General features: G+C 57.6%; 1 protein-coding gene across 17 annotated transcripts in view; it reads left to right on the top strand.

Annotated features, from left to right (window-relative positions):
• LOC105471989 (exonuclease 3'-5' domain containing 3) overlaps positions 1-15,425 on the top strand; it is a 108,419-nt gene that overhangs the window by 63,571 nt on the left and 29,423 nt on the right. For 15 of the 17 annotated variants that reach the window (XR_011612928.1, XR_011612927.1, XM_071078681.1 and 12 more), the window contains 9 exons: positions 1,914-1,987; positions 2,311-2,349; positions 3,694-3,860; positions 4,302-4,437; positions 4,974-5,184; positions 5,355-5,464; positions 5,990-6,152; positions 6,246-6,418; positions 7,753-7,917. Coding sequence is in view for 15 of the 17 variants with exons in the window: in XM_071078681.1 (XP_070934782.1) it covers positions 1,914-1,987; positions 2,311-2,349; positions 3,694-3,860; positions 4,302-4,437; positions 4,974-5,184; positions 5,355-5,464; positions 5,990-6,152; positions 6,246-6,418; positions 7,753-7,917 (1,238 nt within the window). In the remaining 2 variants the exon portion in view is untranslated. The remainder of the gene's footprint in view (positions 1-1,913; positions 1,988-2,310; positions 2,350-3,693; positions 3,861-4,301; positions 4,438-4,973; positions 5,185-5,354; positions 5,465-5,989; positions 6,153-6,245; positions 6,419-7,752; positions 7,918-15,425) is intronic. The other 2 variants (XM_071078676.1, XM_071078674.1) reach the window with 2 other exon arrangements.

Genomic DNA, 15,425 nt, shown 5'->3' with positions numbered 1-15,425 from the left:
TCCTCCTTCCTCCCTTCCCTCTTCCTCCCTTCCTCCTTCCTCCTTCCTCCCTTTCTCCCTTCCTCCTTCCTCCTTCCTCCCTTTCTCCCTTCCTCCCTTCCTCCTTCCTCCTTCCCCCTGTCTCCTTCCTCCTTCCTCCTGTGTCCTTCCTCCTTCCTCCTTTCTCCTTCCTCCTTTCTCTTTCCTCCTTTCTCCTTCCTCCTTCCTCCCTTCCTCCTTCCTCCCTTCCTCCTTCCTCCTTCCTCCCTTTCTCCTTCCTCCTTCCTCCCTTTCTCCTTCCTCCATTCCTCCTTCCTCCTTCCTCCCTTTCTCCTTCTTCCTTCCTCCCTCTCTCCTTCCTCCTTCCTCCTGTCTCCTTCCTCCTGTCTCCTTCCTCCTTCCTCCTTTCTCCTTCCTCCTGTCTCCTTCCTCCTTTTCTCCTTCCTCCTTCCTCCTTCCTCCCTTTCTCCTTCCTCCTTCCTCCCTTTCTCCTTCCTCCTTCCTCCTGTCTCCTTCCTCCCTTCCCTCTTCCTCCCTTCCTCCTTCCTCCTTCCTCCCTTCCTCCTTCCTCCTTCCTCCCTTTCTCCTTCCTCCTTCCTCCTGTCTCCTTCCTCCCTTTCTCCTTCCTCCTGTCTCCTTCCTCCCTTTCTCCTTCCTCCTTCCTCCTTTCTCCTTCCTCTCTTTCTCCCTTCCTCCTTCCTCCTTTCTCCTTCCACCTTCCTCCTTTTCTCCCTTCCCTCTTCCTCCTTTCTCCTTCCTCCCTTCCTCCTTCCTTTCTCCCTGTCTCCTTTCTCCTTCTTCCTTCCTTTCTCCCTTTCTCCTTCCTCCTTCCTCCCTTTCTCCTTCCTCCTTCCTTCCTCCTTTCTCCTTTCTCAGAAGTATATTGGGCTTTGTGTAGGTGCTACCCAGAGGTGCCACGTGGTTTAAAGAGGTGGCGGCCCCTGGGGTGTCCAGTGCACGAGGGTAGCAGAGGCCTCGTTTCCGGGAAGGAGGAAGGTGGGAGGCGGGTGCCCTCATCCCCCCTTGGACCCAGGGCAGGTGGCAGATTCCTGGGCGAGGCCCCTGCTGGAAGTTTGTGCCCTGGTGGCTGTGTTCCAGGAAGCTGGTCTCCCTGGTTAGCCCTTGTCCCTGGCCTTGCTGTAAACCGCACAGACCCCCACTGTAGCCTGCAGATGGGGTCCCCACCACAGGGTGCTCCCAGGTGTTGGAGGCAAGTGCTGGCAAGGGCACCACGTGTCTTGAGAGTGTGTGTCACAGGGACCCTCAGTGAAGTTGGGCCAGAGCCAGGCAGGGGCCTCAGGACAGATGGTCACCCGGCTCCCCATGGCTGCATTCTGGGCGGGGGTGGGCGGGGCGCTGAACGGTCGGCATCCCGCTGAGGACTGGCCAGCCCGTTAGCACCACTGGCTGCCACGCCCTCGGGGGAAGGGGCTCGGCCAGACCGTGGTGCCTTCCCCGGGGCCCCCTCAGGCTCTGGGGTGGAGTATGGAGGGGAGGCTGACGGAGACTGTGGACGTGCGTGGGCCTCGGGCCCCTGCCGCTCATGGAGCTCCAGTCACGGGACCCACAGTGAGCATCCGGCTCTGTCCACGAGGTTCTCCCTGCCAGTGAGAGAAGGGCAGGGCACACACGCAGATGCCAGCGCCAGGAAGGAACCTCCCTGAGGAAAGACAGGGAGGCCCCAGAGGGAGGCCCAGATGAAAGGGCCCGCCGCACACATGCAAGGGAGAGCCTGGGGCCGGCGGGACCCCCAGGCTGAGTGGGGTGGACCCCAGCAGAGGCCCAAGCGGTGGGGAGGGGGTGAGGTCTGGGGCAGAGGTGGAGGGTGGTGAAGAGGCAGGCTCGGCCCCCCTGCCCGTCTCCTGCCTGCCCCAGAAGGAGGCCGTGGTGAGGCTGCCCTGAGCCCGCAGTGCTGAGCTGGCCTTTCCTTTCAGCGCTGTGTCCCAATGCGGCCATGTGGCAGCGCCTGGCGGCCCTGCGGCACCTGTGCCACAAGCGGTTTGTGGAGGTTCGTGAGCAGGAAGGGGTCCTGAGGGCGGCCAGCCATGGCCTGAGCCACAGACTTTGGCCTGGGATACTCACTGCGCACTGTGGGTTTGCACCGATGTCCCAAGCAGGAGCTGCTTCTCACCCCAGAGCTGGGCGAGCTGGGCCAGGCCTGGGTGAAGGGGAGGCCGTGGGGCCCTGGCTCTGGGCTGTGGCACCACGGTGGGTGAGCACCTGGGCTCTGACAAGGATGTACCCTGCCAGGGGTCGAGGAAAACTCCCACCAGGCCCCTGTTCAGCCTCTGGAGCTGCCTGGCAACTGTCCCTTCCCGTTTGCTTTTGCAGAAGAGCCTGTCTCAGGAAAACTGGGCTGACCACGTGCGGGTGAGTTCGTGCTCTTGCCTGGGCAGCTGTCCTGGGGGCACAGGCCCGGAGCCTCCTGAAAACAGCAGGCAGAGCTGAGGCCTTCACGGGGGCTGCTGACCCCGACCCCGTGTTGGGGCACGTGCCTGGCAGGCGGGTGCGGGGTCCCCAGGCCCCGGAGGCCTGAGCAGGAGCTGAGGGCATCGGTGGAGCCTGCTGGGCCTCGTTCCAGGCGGACGGCAGCATCCGTGCCACCCGAACCGGCCCAGCGGAGCTGCCTGTGGGGCTGGGCGGGGGCTGAGAGTCACCAGAGAGGTACGGGGCGCCTGGGTGAGGCCGGAAGGAGGAAGGCCGGGCCCCCCCGCCGGTGCCAGCATGGAGCCGGCCGGAAGGGCAGCGGACGTCCTGAAGAATGCGGGCGGCTTCCACATATTGTCGTCCACGTGGGAACCCACGCCGGGGAAGCAGCCTCGGGCTGCTGGGCCTGAAGCCAGCGGGGCAGGCGGACCCTCCTCGAGGCCGTGGGGCGGGAGGTCGTGCAGGAGCTCAGCCTCCCGGGCGGGTCCCCTCCCTTCCCGCCTGACACCCAAGGCCATCCTGGACCCATGGACTCCGGGACCGTGCAGAGAGGGAGACCCTCGCTCGTGCTGGGCCCTGCATTTCCTGGTGGGGGCCGAGGGTCCTGCAGGCCTGTGGGTGCCTCTGCTCCTGGGCTGGGCGCTGCCACAGGCGGCTGGCTGCAGGGGTGGGAGAGAGCTCACCCCGGTGAGGATGAGGATTCTCGGGATCCCCTTGGTCACTGCCACCCGGAGGGCACCCCTCTGTCTGCTCTTGGGCCGTGGGTGAATGGGTGCCCAATAGCCTCCTAAGCCCTGCCAGTCAAACCCCACACAGTGAGGAGGAAGGGAAGGGGCAGAGGGTCTCCCCCGGCAAGAGGAGGAGTGTGGAGATGGGGCAGGCTGGGCAGGTGCTCCAGAAAACACGCCCGGGTTCCTGGGACCCGGGGTGGGGGCAGATGCCTGGTGAGAGCAGGAGGGCCGGCGGAGGCTTGGAGGCCAGGAGGGGCCAGCCAGGGCTGAGCGGAGGTGGGCAGCCTTCACCTCAGGCTTGGAGACCCGGAGGGCCAGCCAGGGCTATACTGGGGTGGACAGCCTTTGCCTCAGCACCTCTATCTCAGCCGCTTTGGTCCTGTGGAACCTTGACCTCAGGCAGGACAGGCACTGCAGGCCTGGGGTAGACGGCTGCCCCTCCTCCCCGAGTGCTAAGAGCCAGTCTGCAAGGTCGGGGTCTATGGGGGTCCCTCGGGGCAGAGCCCTGTGGCACAGCAACGTCCCGTCTCCATCCTCACGGCCACCCTCCCCACAGGGCCTGGTGGGGCAGAGCCCGTGGCTTCAGGAGCAGCTGTCTCAGCTGCTGGTCTCCCACGGTGACCCAGTCACGGCCGCCCGGTGTGCCATGGGCCTCTCACTGCCCGAGGAGCGGCTGCCGGCTGCGGTGGCTTTGGAACTCCGCCAGCTCAGTCTCCAGGGGAGGTGAGCTCCGCCAGGTGACCCCAGCTAGGGGTGGGTTCCGCCCAGGATGGCCCTTACCCTTGGGACGACAGCTCACCAATCTGCACGCCAGTGGCTTGAGAATTAGAAATCAAGACAAAACAAAGAGCACAGCTGTACACAGAGCACACAAGACAGCAGGGCCCAGCCCTCCTACTCTGCTGCCAGCCCACAGACTCTGCAGCCAGATCCATGGCCAGCCCGACCCACGCGGGACCCTGAGGAGCAGGCTGCCCTATGGTCTGGGAGGGCAGCCACTGGGAGGAGAGGCAGGAGCAGGGGTCACGCTGGGCTGGACTGAGCCGGCGTGGGAGGAGGAGCCACGACCCGAGATGCCCCCACCAAACGCTCCCCTCCTGCTCCGAGGTCAGAGTGAGTGGGGGACCAGGGACATGGGGGCGCTACCAGCTCTGCCCCTCCCAGGGCAGCTGAGGCTGACTCGAGGCTGGAGGTGAAGGACGTGAAGGACCGTTACTACCAGCTGCCCATCCCCAGGGAGAACATCCACCTCCTGGCCTCGTGGGAAGACCTGACCAGATATGAGGGTGCACTCCTGCAGGTGAGCCCCTCGGCTGCTAGGGCAGCGCCCGGTGGTGGGATCCCCCTGCCAGGCATTGGAGGAGCATCAGGAGCATGGCATTCGGAGAGAGGCAAGGCCTCTGGGCGTGGGCCCGCCAGGTGCCCCAGGGCTGCTGTGAGGGCAGCCATTCCCCGCACTGTGTTGCTGAGACTCCGGGATGCTGGGTGCTAGGTGCTGGGCACTGGGTGTTGGCATTTACCCACTCCTGCCAGCCTGTGGAAGGTGCCGTGGGATCCCCGTTTTACAGATGGGGCACGAGACGTGGGTGCATCCTGACATGAGCACTGCCTTTGGCACTAGGCCAGGCCTCCCTCTCTGGTCCAGCCACAGAAAGCAAGGGGCAGCTGGGGCACTGGTCTTAGTGCCCCCCAACAGCCCAAGCCCTACAAGCATGCAGGGGTGCAGGGGCGTCTCCCTGAAGCCCAGGCTCACATTGCTGCTCAGACCCTCCAGGCTGCCGTCGCTGCAGAGCCGAGTTGGCCCTGACGGTCACATCTGCCCCTTTCTGCCCACAGCCCCACCAAGTAGTTGGTATAGACCTGGAGTGGACACCTGTGTTCGTTGCTGGGGGCCGGCCTCGGCCGTCACTCCTGCAGGTGGCCGTGGAGGGCCGCGTGTTCCTTCTGGACGTCCTGGCACTCTCGCAGCCACCAACAGGGCAGGGAGCCCAGGCCTTCTCCCGGCTGGTGGCCCAGCTCCTCTCGGACCCCTCTATCACCAAGCTGGGTGAGTGAAGCCCTGGGGCCCCCTGCCCAGTGCAGAAGAGAAGCAGCCCCCACCTCTGCCTGACCCTTCCCTCTGTGCGCCCCGGGGAGGGTGCTGGGTGCACCCTGGGGTCCGGGGACAGTGCTGTCCCCGCCTGCAGGTGCCCCCCCCATGATGGTTCCCGCCCACAGGCTACGGGATGGTGGGGGACCTGCAGAACCTGGGCGCATCCTGCCCCGCCCTGGCCCATGTGGAGAAGCAGATTCTGGGTGGTGTGGACCTGCTGCTGGTGCACAGACAGGTGGGCACCCACTGAGCCGCTCACATGACGTCGAGTGGGCCTGGGTTTTGAGGGCTGCTTGGGGCCCCTCCACACCTTCCCAGTGGCCCTGGGCTTCTCCTGCCGGATTCCTGTCAGCTCAGCCTTAGTCACCAGGACCCCCGAGCAGAGCCTGGCAGAGGTGGATCTGGCGTCCCCAGGGAGGGAGCAGAGCCTCCTGGCGCGGGCATCCCTGAGCCCCTGTGGGGCCCTTATCTGGTGCGAGGGCACCTTTCCTCGGACCTGAGCCCCGGGTTCCACTTGGAGGAGCTCCGGGAGGGAGCCCCTGGAGGTGAAGGTGTGAACCCAGAGCTGGCCCCGGTGTGCAGTACTTGCAGCCTGCAACCCCCACGTGGAGCCTGCCCTCGGATGTGTCCCTCCTTCTTCCTGTCGGTGGAGGGGGGCGGGGCCTCCTCCAGAGTCCCACAGAGCCAGTGTGAGTGGGTGCGGTGAGCTGTGCTCCCTCCAGGGCCAGACGCATCACCCTGCAGGGCACTGTCTTAGCAGATGCGGGTGACAAACATGCCAACCTCAGGCACAGACAGGGCCAAGGGGCTGAGGGGCCTGAGCCTCCTGGTGCAGCAGGTGCTGGGCACAGCCCTGGACAAGACGCAGCAGCTGTCCAACTGGGACCGGCGGCCGCTCTGTGAGGAGCAGCTCATCTATGCAGGTGTGTGGGGTGATAGGTGGGACTGACCCCTCCTCACGCCCCACGGCCCTCCCGCCCTCTGCCCCAGGAGGCTGAGGCCGACTCCCCACACAGCTGCTGATGCCTACTGCCTGCTGGAGGTGCACCAAGCCCTGTGCAGAGAGCCTGCCTGCTTCCACCTGTCGGAGGACCTGGCCGGGAGCCGGAGGCCCAGGCACACAGAGAGACCAGGGGCTCAGAAGCCACCCGGCTTGCAGAAAGCATCAGCCTCAGCCGCACCCAGGCAGGTGGGTGAAACCCCGCAGGGTCCGTTTGTCAGGATTCTTGGGGAAGGAGGTCCCTGTCCATAAACCAAGGACCTGCACAGAGACAAGGCCACTGGGTCAGAGTGTGTGGAGGGGGCCCCGCTCCTCCACACTGGACCCCCGGCCCCTGGAGTGAGAGGGGAGCAAAGTCCTGGTGAACTGCCTGCATGACTGTCATGGGGGCTGCCCTTGCCTGGGGGGCCACTGCTCAGGAGGCAGCCGTGCCCCTGAGTGCCCCAGTCCCCTCCTGACACTGGGCCTGGCAACCTCCTCCCATGGCCCAAGGCAGCATCTAGCCCCCTCCCCCCAATCCCCACCCCTCTGTCCAGCCCCCTCCCTGTGATCCCCACCCCTCTCTATATACCCCTCCCCGTGATCCCCACCCCCTGTCTAGCCCCCTCCCTGTGATCCCACCCCTCTGTCCAGCCCCCTCCCCGTGATCCTCACCCCCCTGTCTAGCCCCCTCCCCGTGATCCCAACCCTCTGTCTAGCCCCCTCCCTGTGATCCCCACCCCTCTCTATATACCCCTCCCCGTGATCCCCACCCCCCGTCTAGCCCCCTCCCCGTGATCCCCACCCCCCTGTCTAGCCCCCTCCTTGTGATCCCCACCCCCGTCTAGCCCCCTCCCCGTGATCCCCACCCCCCTGTCTAGCCCCCCCCGATCCCCCTGTCTAGCCCCCTCCCCGTGATCCCCACCCCCCTGTCTAGCCCCCTCCCCGTGATCCCCACCCCCTGTCTAGCCCCCTCCCCGTGATCCCCACCCCCCTGTCTAGCCCCCCCCCGATCCCCCTGTCTAGCCCCCTCCCCGTGATCCCCACCCCCCTGTCTAGCCCCCCCCGATCCCCCTGTCTAGCCCCCTCCCCGTGATCCCCACCCCCCTGTCTAGCCCCCTCCCCGTGATCCCCACCCCCCTGTCTAGCCCCCTCCCCGTGATCCCCACCCCCCTGTCTAGCCCCCCCCGATCCCCCTGTCTAGCCCCCTCCCCGTGATCCCCACCCCCCTGTCTAGCCCCCTCCTCGTGATCCCCACCCCTCTCTCTAGCCCCCTCCCCGTGATCCCCACCCTCTGTAGGGCACTCACGCCACCCCAACACACACGTGGAGACCCCCCAGCACCGGCACCGGAGCCCCCCGGGGATGGTTTTGTTGCGTGTTGTCTGCATTTCTGCTGTTTTATGCACAGCACACACAGTGCTCCTCTTCTGAAGATAAAACAGAGACAGAGCTGGCCACACAGCCTCAGGGCCCTCGCTCTCTGAGGCTGTGAGGGGCTGGGTGGGGTGACCGTGGGACTGCTGACCAGGGCTTCACCGCAGGTCCCTGTGGCTGCTGTGGCTGAGGGCGCCGCCCCTCAGGTCCCGGCCAGGGCCTTCCGCGTGGTGTGTGACAACATGCTGCAGGGGCTGGCACGGAGCCTCCGCTGTCTGGGTGTGGACGCACACATGCTGGGCAACGGTGACGACCACCGCAGGGCGGCCGAGGTGAGCCTTCGGGGAGGGTCTTGGGATCCTCCTAAGGTGCGGCTGCCCCTAGCACAGGTGTTCCCACCCCCAGCACCAAACTCCCACCTCCAGCTCATCCACGGCTGCCAGCTGTGCCAGGCAAGCTCTGAGAACAGGACGGGGTGGCCAAGGATGGAGCGGTTGGGGGCCAAGTGGCTGAGATGGTCCCAGCCTCAGCCCTCATTGCCCTACAAAAGGAATTTACAGATGGAATTGACACTGCTAATCAGTTGACCTTAAAATAGAGTCTATCTTATTTGGGTGGGCCCAAGGTAATCACTTGAGCCCTTAAGAGCAGAAACGGGGCCGGGTGCAGTGGCTTATGCCTATAAACCCAGCACTTTGGGAGGCTGAGGCGGGAGAATGGCAGGAACCCAGGAGGCAAGTTCCACAGCTGTTTGTACTTTCTGTTCTGAGAGGTCACTGGAGGCCAGGAGTTCGAGACCAGCCTGGCCAACATGGTGAAACCCCATCTCTACTAAAAATACAAAAATTAGCCGGGCGTGGTGGCAGGTGCCTGTAATCCCAGCTACTCAGGAGGCTGAGGCAAGAGAATTGCTTCAACCCCAGAGGGAGAGGTTGCAGTGAGTCAAGATTGCACCACTATACTCCAGCCTGGCTGACAGAGCAAGACTCCATCTCAAAAAAAAAAAAAAAAAAAAAAAAAAAGCCAGGCACGGCGGCTCACGCCTATAAACCCAGCACTTTGGGAGGCCGATGCAGGCGGATCACGAGGTCAGGAGATTAAGACCATCCTGGCTAACACGGTGAAACCCCGTCTCTACTAAAAATTAAAAAAAATTATCCAGGTGTGGTGGTGGGCGCCTGTAGTCCCAGCTACTTGGGAGGCTGAGGCAGGAGAATGGCATGAACCTAGGAGGAGGAGCTTGCAGTGAGCCGAGATGGAGCCACTGCACTCCAGCCTGGGCGACAGAGCGAGACTCCGTCTCAGGAAAAAAAAACAAAAAACAAAAACAGGAATGGAACGCAGAAGACAGGGAGATTCAAAGCACAGGAAGGATTCGACGTCTCATTGTTGGCTTGAAGATGGAGGAGGTCACACAAGGAAACCTCAGTCCAACAGCCACAAGCAGCCAGATTCTACCAACACCTGACCAAGCCCAGAAGCAGGTTCTTCCCCAGAGTCTCCTAAGAAGATCCCGGCCACTAACACTGTGATTTCAGCCATGAGACCCTAAGCAGAGAACCTGGTCGAGTCCACCAGATTTCTGGACTTCCACAGAACTATGTTTTAAGCTGCTAAGCTTTTAGTAAATTGTGACAGCAGCATTAGAAAAATAATATGGAGGCCGGGCGCGGTGGCTCACACCTTAATCCTTGCACTTTGGGAGGCCGAGGCAGGTGGATCACGAAATCAGGAGTTCAAGACCAGCCTGGCCAAGATGGTGAAACCCTGTCTCTGCTAAAAGCACAAAAATTAGCCAGGCATGGTGGCAGGTGCCTGTAATCCCAGCTACTCGGGAGGCTGAGGCAGCGAATTGCTTGAATCCGGGAGGCAGAGGTTGCAGCAGTGAGTGGAGATCGCGCCACTGCACTCCAGCCTAGGTGACAGGGCAAGACTCTGTCTCAAAAAAATAGAAAAAAAAAAAAATGGATTGTGGTACCAGGAGTGGGGTGCTGGTGTAACACACAGCTAAAAAATGCGGAAGTAGTTTTAGAATCAGGTAATGAGTAGAGGGTGGAAGAGTTCTGAGGATCACAACAGGAAAGGCCTAGAGAGCCTTGAAACAGACTGTAGAAATACGGACATTAAAAGTGTCGAAGGTTAGGAAATAGGAGCGGGATGCTGGCAAATGCAGCTGAAACAGACGGAGCCGAGATGGTTAGACCTAAGCCACAACAGTGTGAGGGTGTCAGACCAAAGCCAGATTGACCAGGTTTCTCCCTTAGGGGAGTAAGAAGTGGGGTTAGTTGGTATTTATTCTTCATGGAGAGGCGGAATCCATCTTGAACCCTCGATTTGTTTAAATACTAGTTATGGGTAATCTTACCCATATGTTTTTTCTAATTACTTTTATTCTCTTTCCTTCAGTAAGAAGTGAATTTTTTTTTTTTTTTTTTTTTTTTTTGGAGACAGAGCCTTGCTCTGTTGCCCAGGCTGTAGTGCAGTGGCACGATCTCGGCTCACTGCAAGCTCCACCTCCCGGGTTCACACCATTCTCCTGCCTCAGCCTCCCGAGTAGCTGGGACCACAGGCGCCCACCACCATGCCCAGCTAGTTTTTTGTATTTTTAGTAGAGACGGGGTTTCACCATGTTAGCCAGGATGGTCCCGATCAAAGAGTGAAGAATTTTTCTAATTACTTTTCACTGGTTTTTATCTCCTAGGTCTTCTGCTCCAAGCTCTTAGTGAATTCTGTATTTTTAGGACTTTCTCTACAAGTAGTACAGCTTTATTTTCACCCTCATTTGTTTTCTGGACTGTCTGCTTATGTGAACATCCTAGACAGGTGTTCCCGTTTGTGACCACCTGACTCACAGCTGTAACGATCTCACAGATGCAGACATAGCTTCAGGCATTTTCTGGAGAGAACATCTTTTCAGAAGGGAAGCCATAGAGCTTTCGTGTTCTTTTCCTTTTTCTTTTTTTTTTTTTTTTTTTTTGAGACGGAGTCTCGCTCTGTCACCCAGGCTGGAGTGCAGTGGCAGGATCTCGGCTCACTGCAAGCTCCGCCTCCCGGGTTCACGCCCTTCTTCTGCCTCAGCCTCCCGAGTAGCTGGGACTACAGGCGCCGCCACCTCACCTGGCTAATTTTTTTGTATTTTTAATAGAAGGTGGGGTTTCACCGTGTTAGCCAGGATGGTCTTGATCTCCTGACCTCGTGATTCGCCTGCCTCGGCCTCCCAAAGTGCTGGGATTCCAGGCGTGAGCCACCGCGCCCGGCCTTCTTTTTTTTTTTTTTTTTGAGACAAAGCCTCGCTCTGTTGCCCAGGTGTCCGGAGTGCAGTGGTGCTACCTGGGCTCACTGCAAGCTTCTCCTCCCAGGTTCAAGCGATTCTCCTGTCTCAGCCTCCTGAGTAGCGGGGATTACAGGCGCTCACCACTACATCCAGCTAATTTTTGTATCTGCAGTAGAGATAGGGTTTCTCCATGTTGGCCAGGCTGGTCTCGAATTCCTGACCTCAGGCGATCTGCCCACCTCAGCCTCCCAAAGTGCTGGGATTCCAGGCGTGAGCCACCGCGCCCTGCAGGATCTTTCCAAATCACGTGTTTTCTACTAAGACTCCTGGAGAGATGAGTTAATTGTTTCATGTAAGGATTATATCTTGAGTTTCATTTTCCATATACCTTTCGAAAGGAGCCTTACTAATAAACTTACAAACATTTTTTAAAAAGAAAACGGAAAGAAAGCACTCCGGGTGAGAGCCCAGAGGATGTGAGGAGCACGTCCTGACAAAGTGGAGGGAGACAGGCCCCTGCTAGGCGGTGGCGGGAGACGCCATGGGGCTGTGTCCTGCTGTCGGACAGAGACTTTGTCAGGTGAACCTGGGTGTTCAGCTGAGGAGATCTCCAGGCAGTGGAAGATGCAGCCTGGCCTGTTCCTGCTGCTTATGGTGAAATGTGAGCATAGACCTGGATATTCAGCGGAGGAGATCTCCAGACTGTGGAAGATGCAGCTTAGTCTCTTCTTGCTGCTTATGGCAGAATGTGAGCAGAAGGGGAGGGACTGAGGGGAGCACTCTTAAACAAAAAGGAGGCCGGGCGCAGTGGGTCAAGCCTGTAATCCCAGCACTTTGGGAGGCCAAGGCAGGCGGATCACAAGGTCAGGAGATCGAGACCATCCTGGCTAACACCGTGAAACCCCGTCTCTACTAAAACAATACAAAAAACTAGCCGGGCGAGGTGGCGGGTGCCTGTAGTCCCAGCTACTCGGGAGGCTGAGGCAGGAGAATGGCGGGAACCCGGGAGACGGAGCTTGCAGTGAGCTGAGATCCGGCCACTGCACTCCAGCCTGGGGCACAGAGCAAGACTCCGTCTCAAAAAAAAACAAAAACAAAAACAAAAAGGAACTAGGACTTGATGATTTGGGAAACTTTCATCCTGTCCAGATGGCAAAAGATGCTAAGAATAAGTGATTGTTCCCAAAAGTGTGACCTGAAAAGCCGAGTGTGTATCTGTGCATGAGTGAGGTCAGAGCAGTCAGAGTCTTCAAAAGCAAACCTGAGGCTTCCAGAAAGTGCAGGGGCATCAGCCCTTGGCCACCTCCACAGACACTGAAGTGGACAGGAAATGTGCCAGCGAAGTTCCGCGCCACTCACAATCTTCTGAGACGCGTCGCGTCAGCCACTGCAAGCACGGAAGTCAGTTCTCGATAGTAAATCTCTTCTATCTCCCACTGGTTCGCTTCTCTAGATCAGCCCAACTGACAAATTTTGGTGCCGGAAGTTGTTGCAGAGGAAGGTCTTACAGATGAGTTCTCTGTACTGGCTCTGGGACTTCTGGAATTGGTTCTCTAATACTATTAGATTTAGAGACACTAAGGGCCTAGTTTCCAGTAGTAAAGAGGATATAGGCCGGGCGCGGTGGCTCACGCCTGTAATCCCAACACTTTGGGAGGCCGAGGCAGGTGGATCACAAGGTCAGGAGATTGAGATCATCCTGGCTAACACGGTGAAACCCCGTCTCTACTAAAAATACAAAAAACTAGCCGGACACGGTGGCGGGCGCCTGTAGTCCCAGCTACTCGGTAGGCTGAGGCAGGAGAATGGCGTGAACCCGGGAGGCAGAGCTTGCAGTGAGCTGAGATCGTGCCACTGCACTCCAGCCTGGGCGACAGAGCAAGACTCCGTCTCAAAAAAAAAAAAAAAAAAAATACAGTAGTCCATGGTGAGATCTTGCAAAATTATTCAAAATATTGCCATGGGATACCCTTCATTGGGAACCGGTAGAAGCACAGATTCTGAGGGAACAAGTATTTGCTGCTTCCAAACATTGCAGTCAAACTTTTTTTTTTTTTTTTTTTTTTTTTTTTTTTAGACCATTCTCCTGCCTCAGCCGCCCGAGTAGCTGGGACTACAGGCGCCCGCCACCTCGCCCAGCTAGTTTTTTGTATTTTTTAGTAGAGACGGGGTTTCACCATGTTAGCCAGGATGGTCTCGATCTCCTGACCTCGTGATCCCCCCATCTCGGCCTCCCAAAGTGCTGGGATTACAGGCTTGAGCCACCGCGCCCGGCCTGGAGTTCTCTTTGTACACATCATCTGCAAACTATGAGGGTTTTATTTCTTCCTTTTCAGTCCTTATATCTTTCCTTCCTTATTTCTGTTTGGTTTTTTTTGGGTTTTTTTTGGTTTTTTTTTGAGACGGAGTCTGGTTCTGTGGCCCGGGCTGGAGTACAGTGGTGTGATCTCGGCTCACTGCAAGCTCCGCCTTCCGGGTTGATGCCATTCTCCTGACTCAGCCTCCCGAGTAGCTGGGACTACAGGCACCCGCCACCATGCCAGTCTAATTTTTCTATTTTTAGTAGAGTCAGGGTTTCACCGTGTTAGCCAGGATGATCTCGATCTCCTGACCTTGTGATCCGCCCGCCTCGGCCTCCCAAAGTGCTGGGATTACAGGCATGAGCCACCGCGCCCGGCCTCCTTCCTTATTTCGTTAGTCCAGATCTCCAAGACAGTGTTGAATAGAAATGGTGATGGTAGCCATCCTTGTGTTGTTTCTGATTCAGAAAGGAAAGTTTTAACATGAAATACAGTGGTTGCTCGATATTCTGTACCATGCTGAGGCAGTTCCCCCGTGATTCCACATTTGCTGTAAGTTTTTGTTGTGAATGAATATTGAATCCACCTACCTAAATGCTTTCCCGGCAGCTATGGAGATGCCCATAGGCTTGTTTATCCTTTAATCTGTAAATGTGATGAATGACATTACTAACTTTTTGAATTTGGGACTAATCTTTCTTTCCTGGGTTAAATTCAACTTGGTCCCGCATATTGCCCTTCTTAATACATTGTGGACTTTGGTCTGTGATTTTTTTTTTTTTTTTTTTTTTGAGACAGAGTCTTGCTCCATTGCCCAGGCTGGAGTGCAGTGGCATGATCTCAGCTCACTGCAGCCTCTACCTCCCGGGTTCAAGCGATTCTCCTGCCTCAGCCTCCCAAGTAGATGGGATTACAGGTGTGCACCACCACACCTGGCTAATGTTTGTATTTTTAGTAGAGACGGAGTTTTGCCATGTCGGCCAGGCTGGTCTCAAACTCCCAACCTCAGGTGATCCGTCCTCCTCAGCCTCCCAAAGTGCTGGGATTACAGGTGTGAGCCACCGCACCCAGCCTGGTCTGTGATTTTTCCTTTTGAAGTGGCGTCTTGCTGTGTTACCCAGGCTGGCCTCGAACTCCTGCGCTCAAGTGATCCTCTCACCTCACTGAGACTACAATAGCTAGGACTGTAAGCATGTGGCACCACTCCTGGCTTGGTCTGTGATTTTGTTTGGGAAGCTTGTATCCGTCTTCATGGGTACATCTGACATAAAATTTTCCTTTCTCTTTTTTCTGGCCTCATATATACGTTGGGAAGTTTTCCGTCTTTTTTCTGCAACTGAGTAATGTTTAAATTACCTGCTCCTGCAACTGGCTCACCTCCCATGAGGCTTCCCGGCCTGGTGTTTTCTTTCTTTTTTTTTTTTTTTTTTTTGAGACAGAGTCTCGCTCTGTCTCCCAGGCTGGAGTGCAGTGGCCGGATCTCAGCTCACTGCAAGCTCCGCCTCCCGGGTTCACGCCATTCTCCTGCCTCAGCCTCCCGAGTAGCTGGGACTACAGGCGCCCGCCACCTCGCCCGGCTAATTTTTTTGTATTTTTAGTAGAGACGGGGTTTCACCATGTTAGCCAGGATGGTCTCGATCTCCTGACCTCGTGATCCGCCCGTCTCGGCCTCCCTAAGTGCTGGGATTACAGGCTTGAGCCACCGCGCCCAGCCAACTTACTGCCTTTTAAAATAACCAGTATTTGGCTTTGTTGAGTCTTTCTGTTGCGTTTTTGTTGTCTATCTCATCAATTTCTAATCTTATCTTTATAATTTCCTTCCTTTTGCTTTCTTGGGTTTGTTTCCAAGTGATGTCGCTTAGTTCTTTAATATTCAGGCTCTTATATTTTAATGATATAAATATTTCAGGGCATAAATTTTTCTCAAAGTATTGTTTTCACTGCGTTTTATCAGTTTTGATATAGAGTGTTTTCATTGTTTTTAGTTCTAATAACGTTTGAATATCAATTATGATTACTTATTTGACTTCATTCTTTAGAAGACTGTTTTTTAATTTTAGAAAGCTTGGGTCGGCCGGGCGCAGTGGCTCAAGCCTGTAATCCCAGCACTTTGGGAGGCCGAGACGGGCGGATCACGAGGTCAGGAGATCGAGACCATCCTGGCGAACACGGTGAAACCCCGTCTCTACTAAAAAAATACAAAAAAAAACTAGCCGGGCGAGGTGGCGGGCGCCTGTAGTCCCAGCTACACAGGAGGCTGAGGCAG

The sequence above is a fragment of the Macaca nemestrina genome, chromosome 14 (genome assembly GCF_043159975.1).
Source record: "Macaca nemestrina isolate mMacNem1 chromosome 14, mMacNem.hap1, whole genome shotgun sequence".
In the NCBI taxonomy this organism is placed as follows: Eukaryota; Metazoa; Chordata; class Mammalia; order Primates; family Cercopithecidae; genus Macaca; species Macaca nemestrina.
The sequence above is the reverse complement of the archived record's forward strand: the minus strand, read 5'-3'. Positions and strand labels throughout refer to the sequence as shown.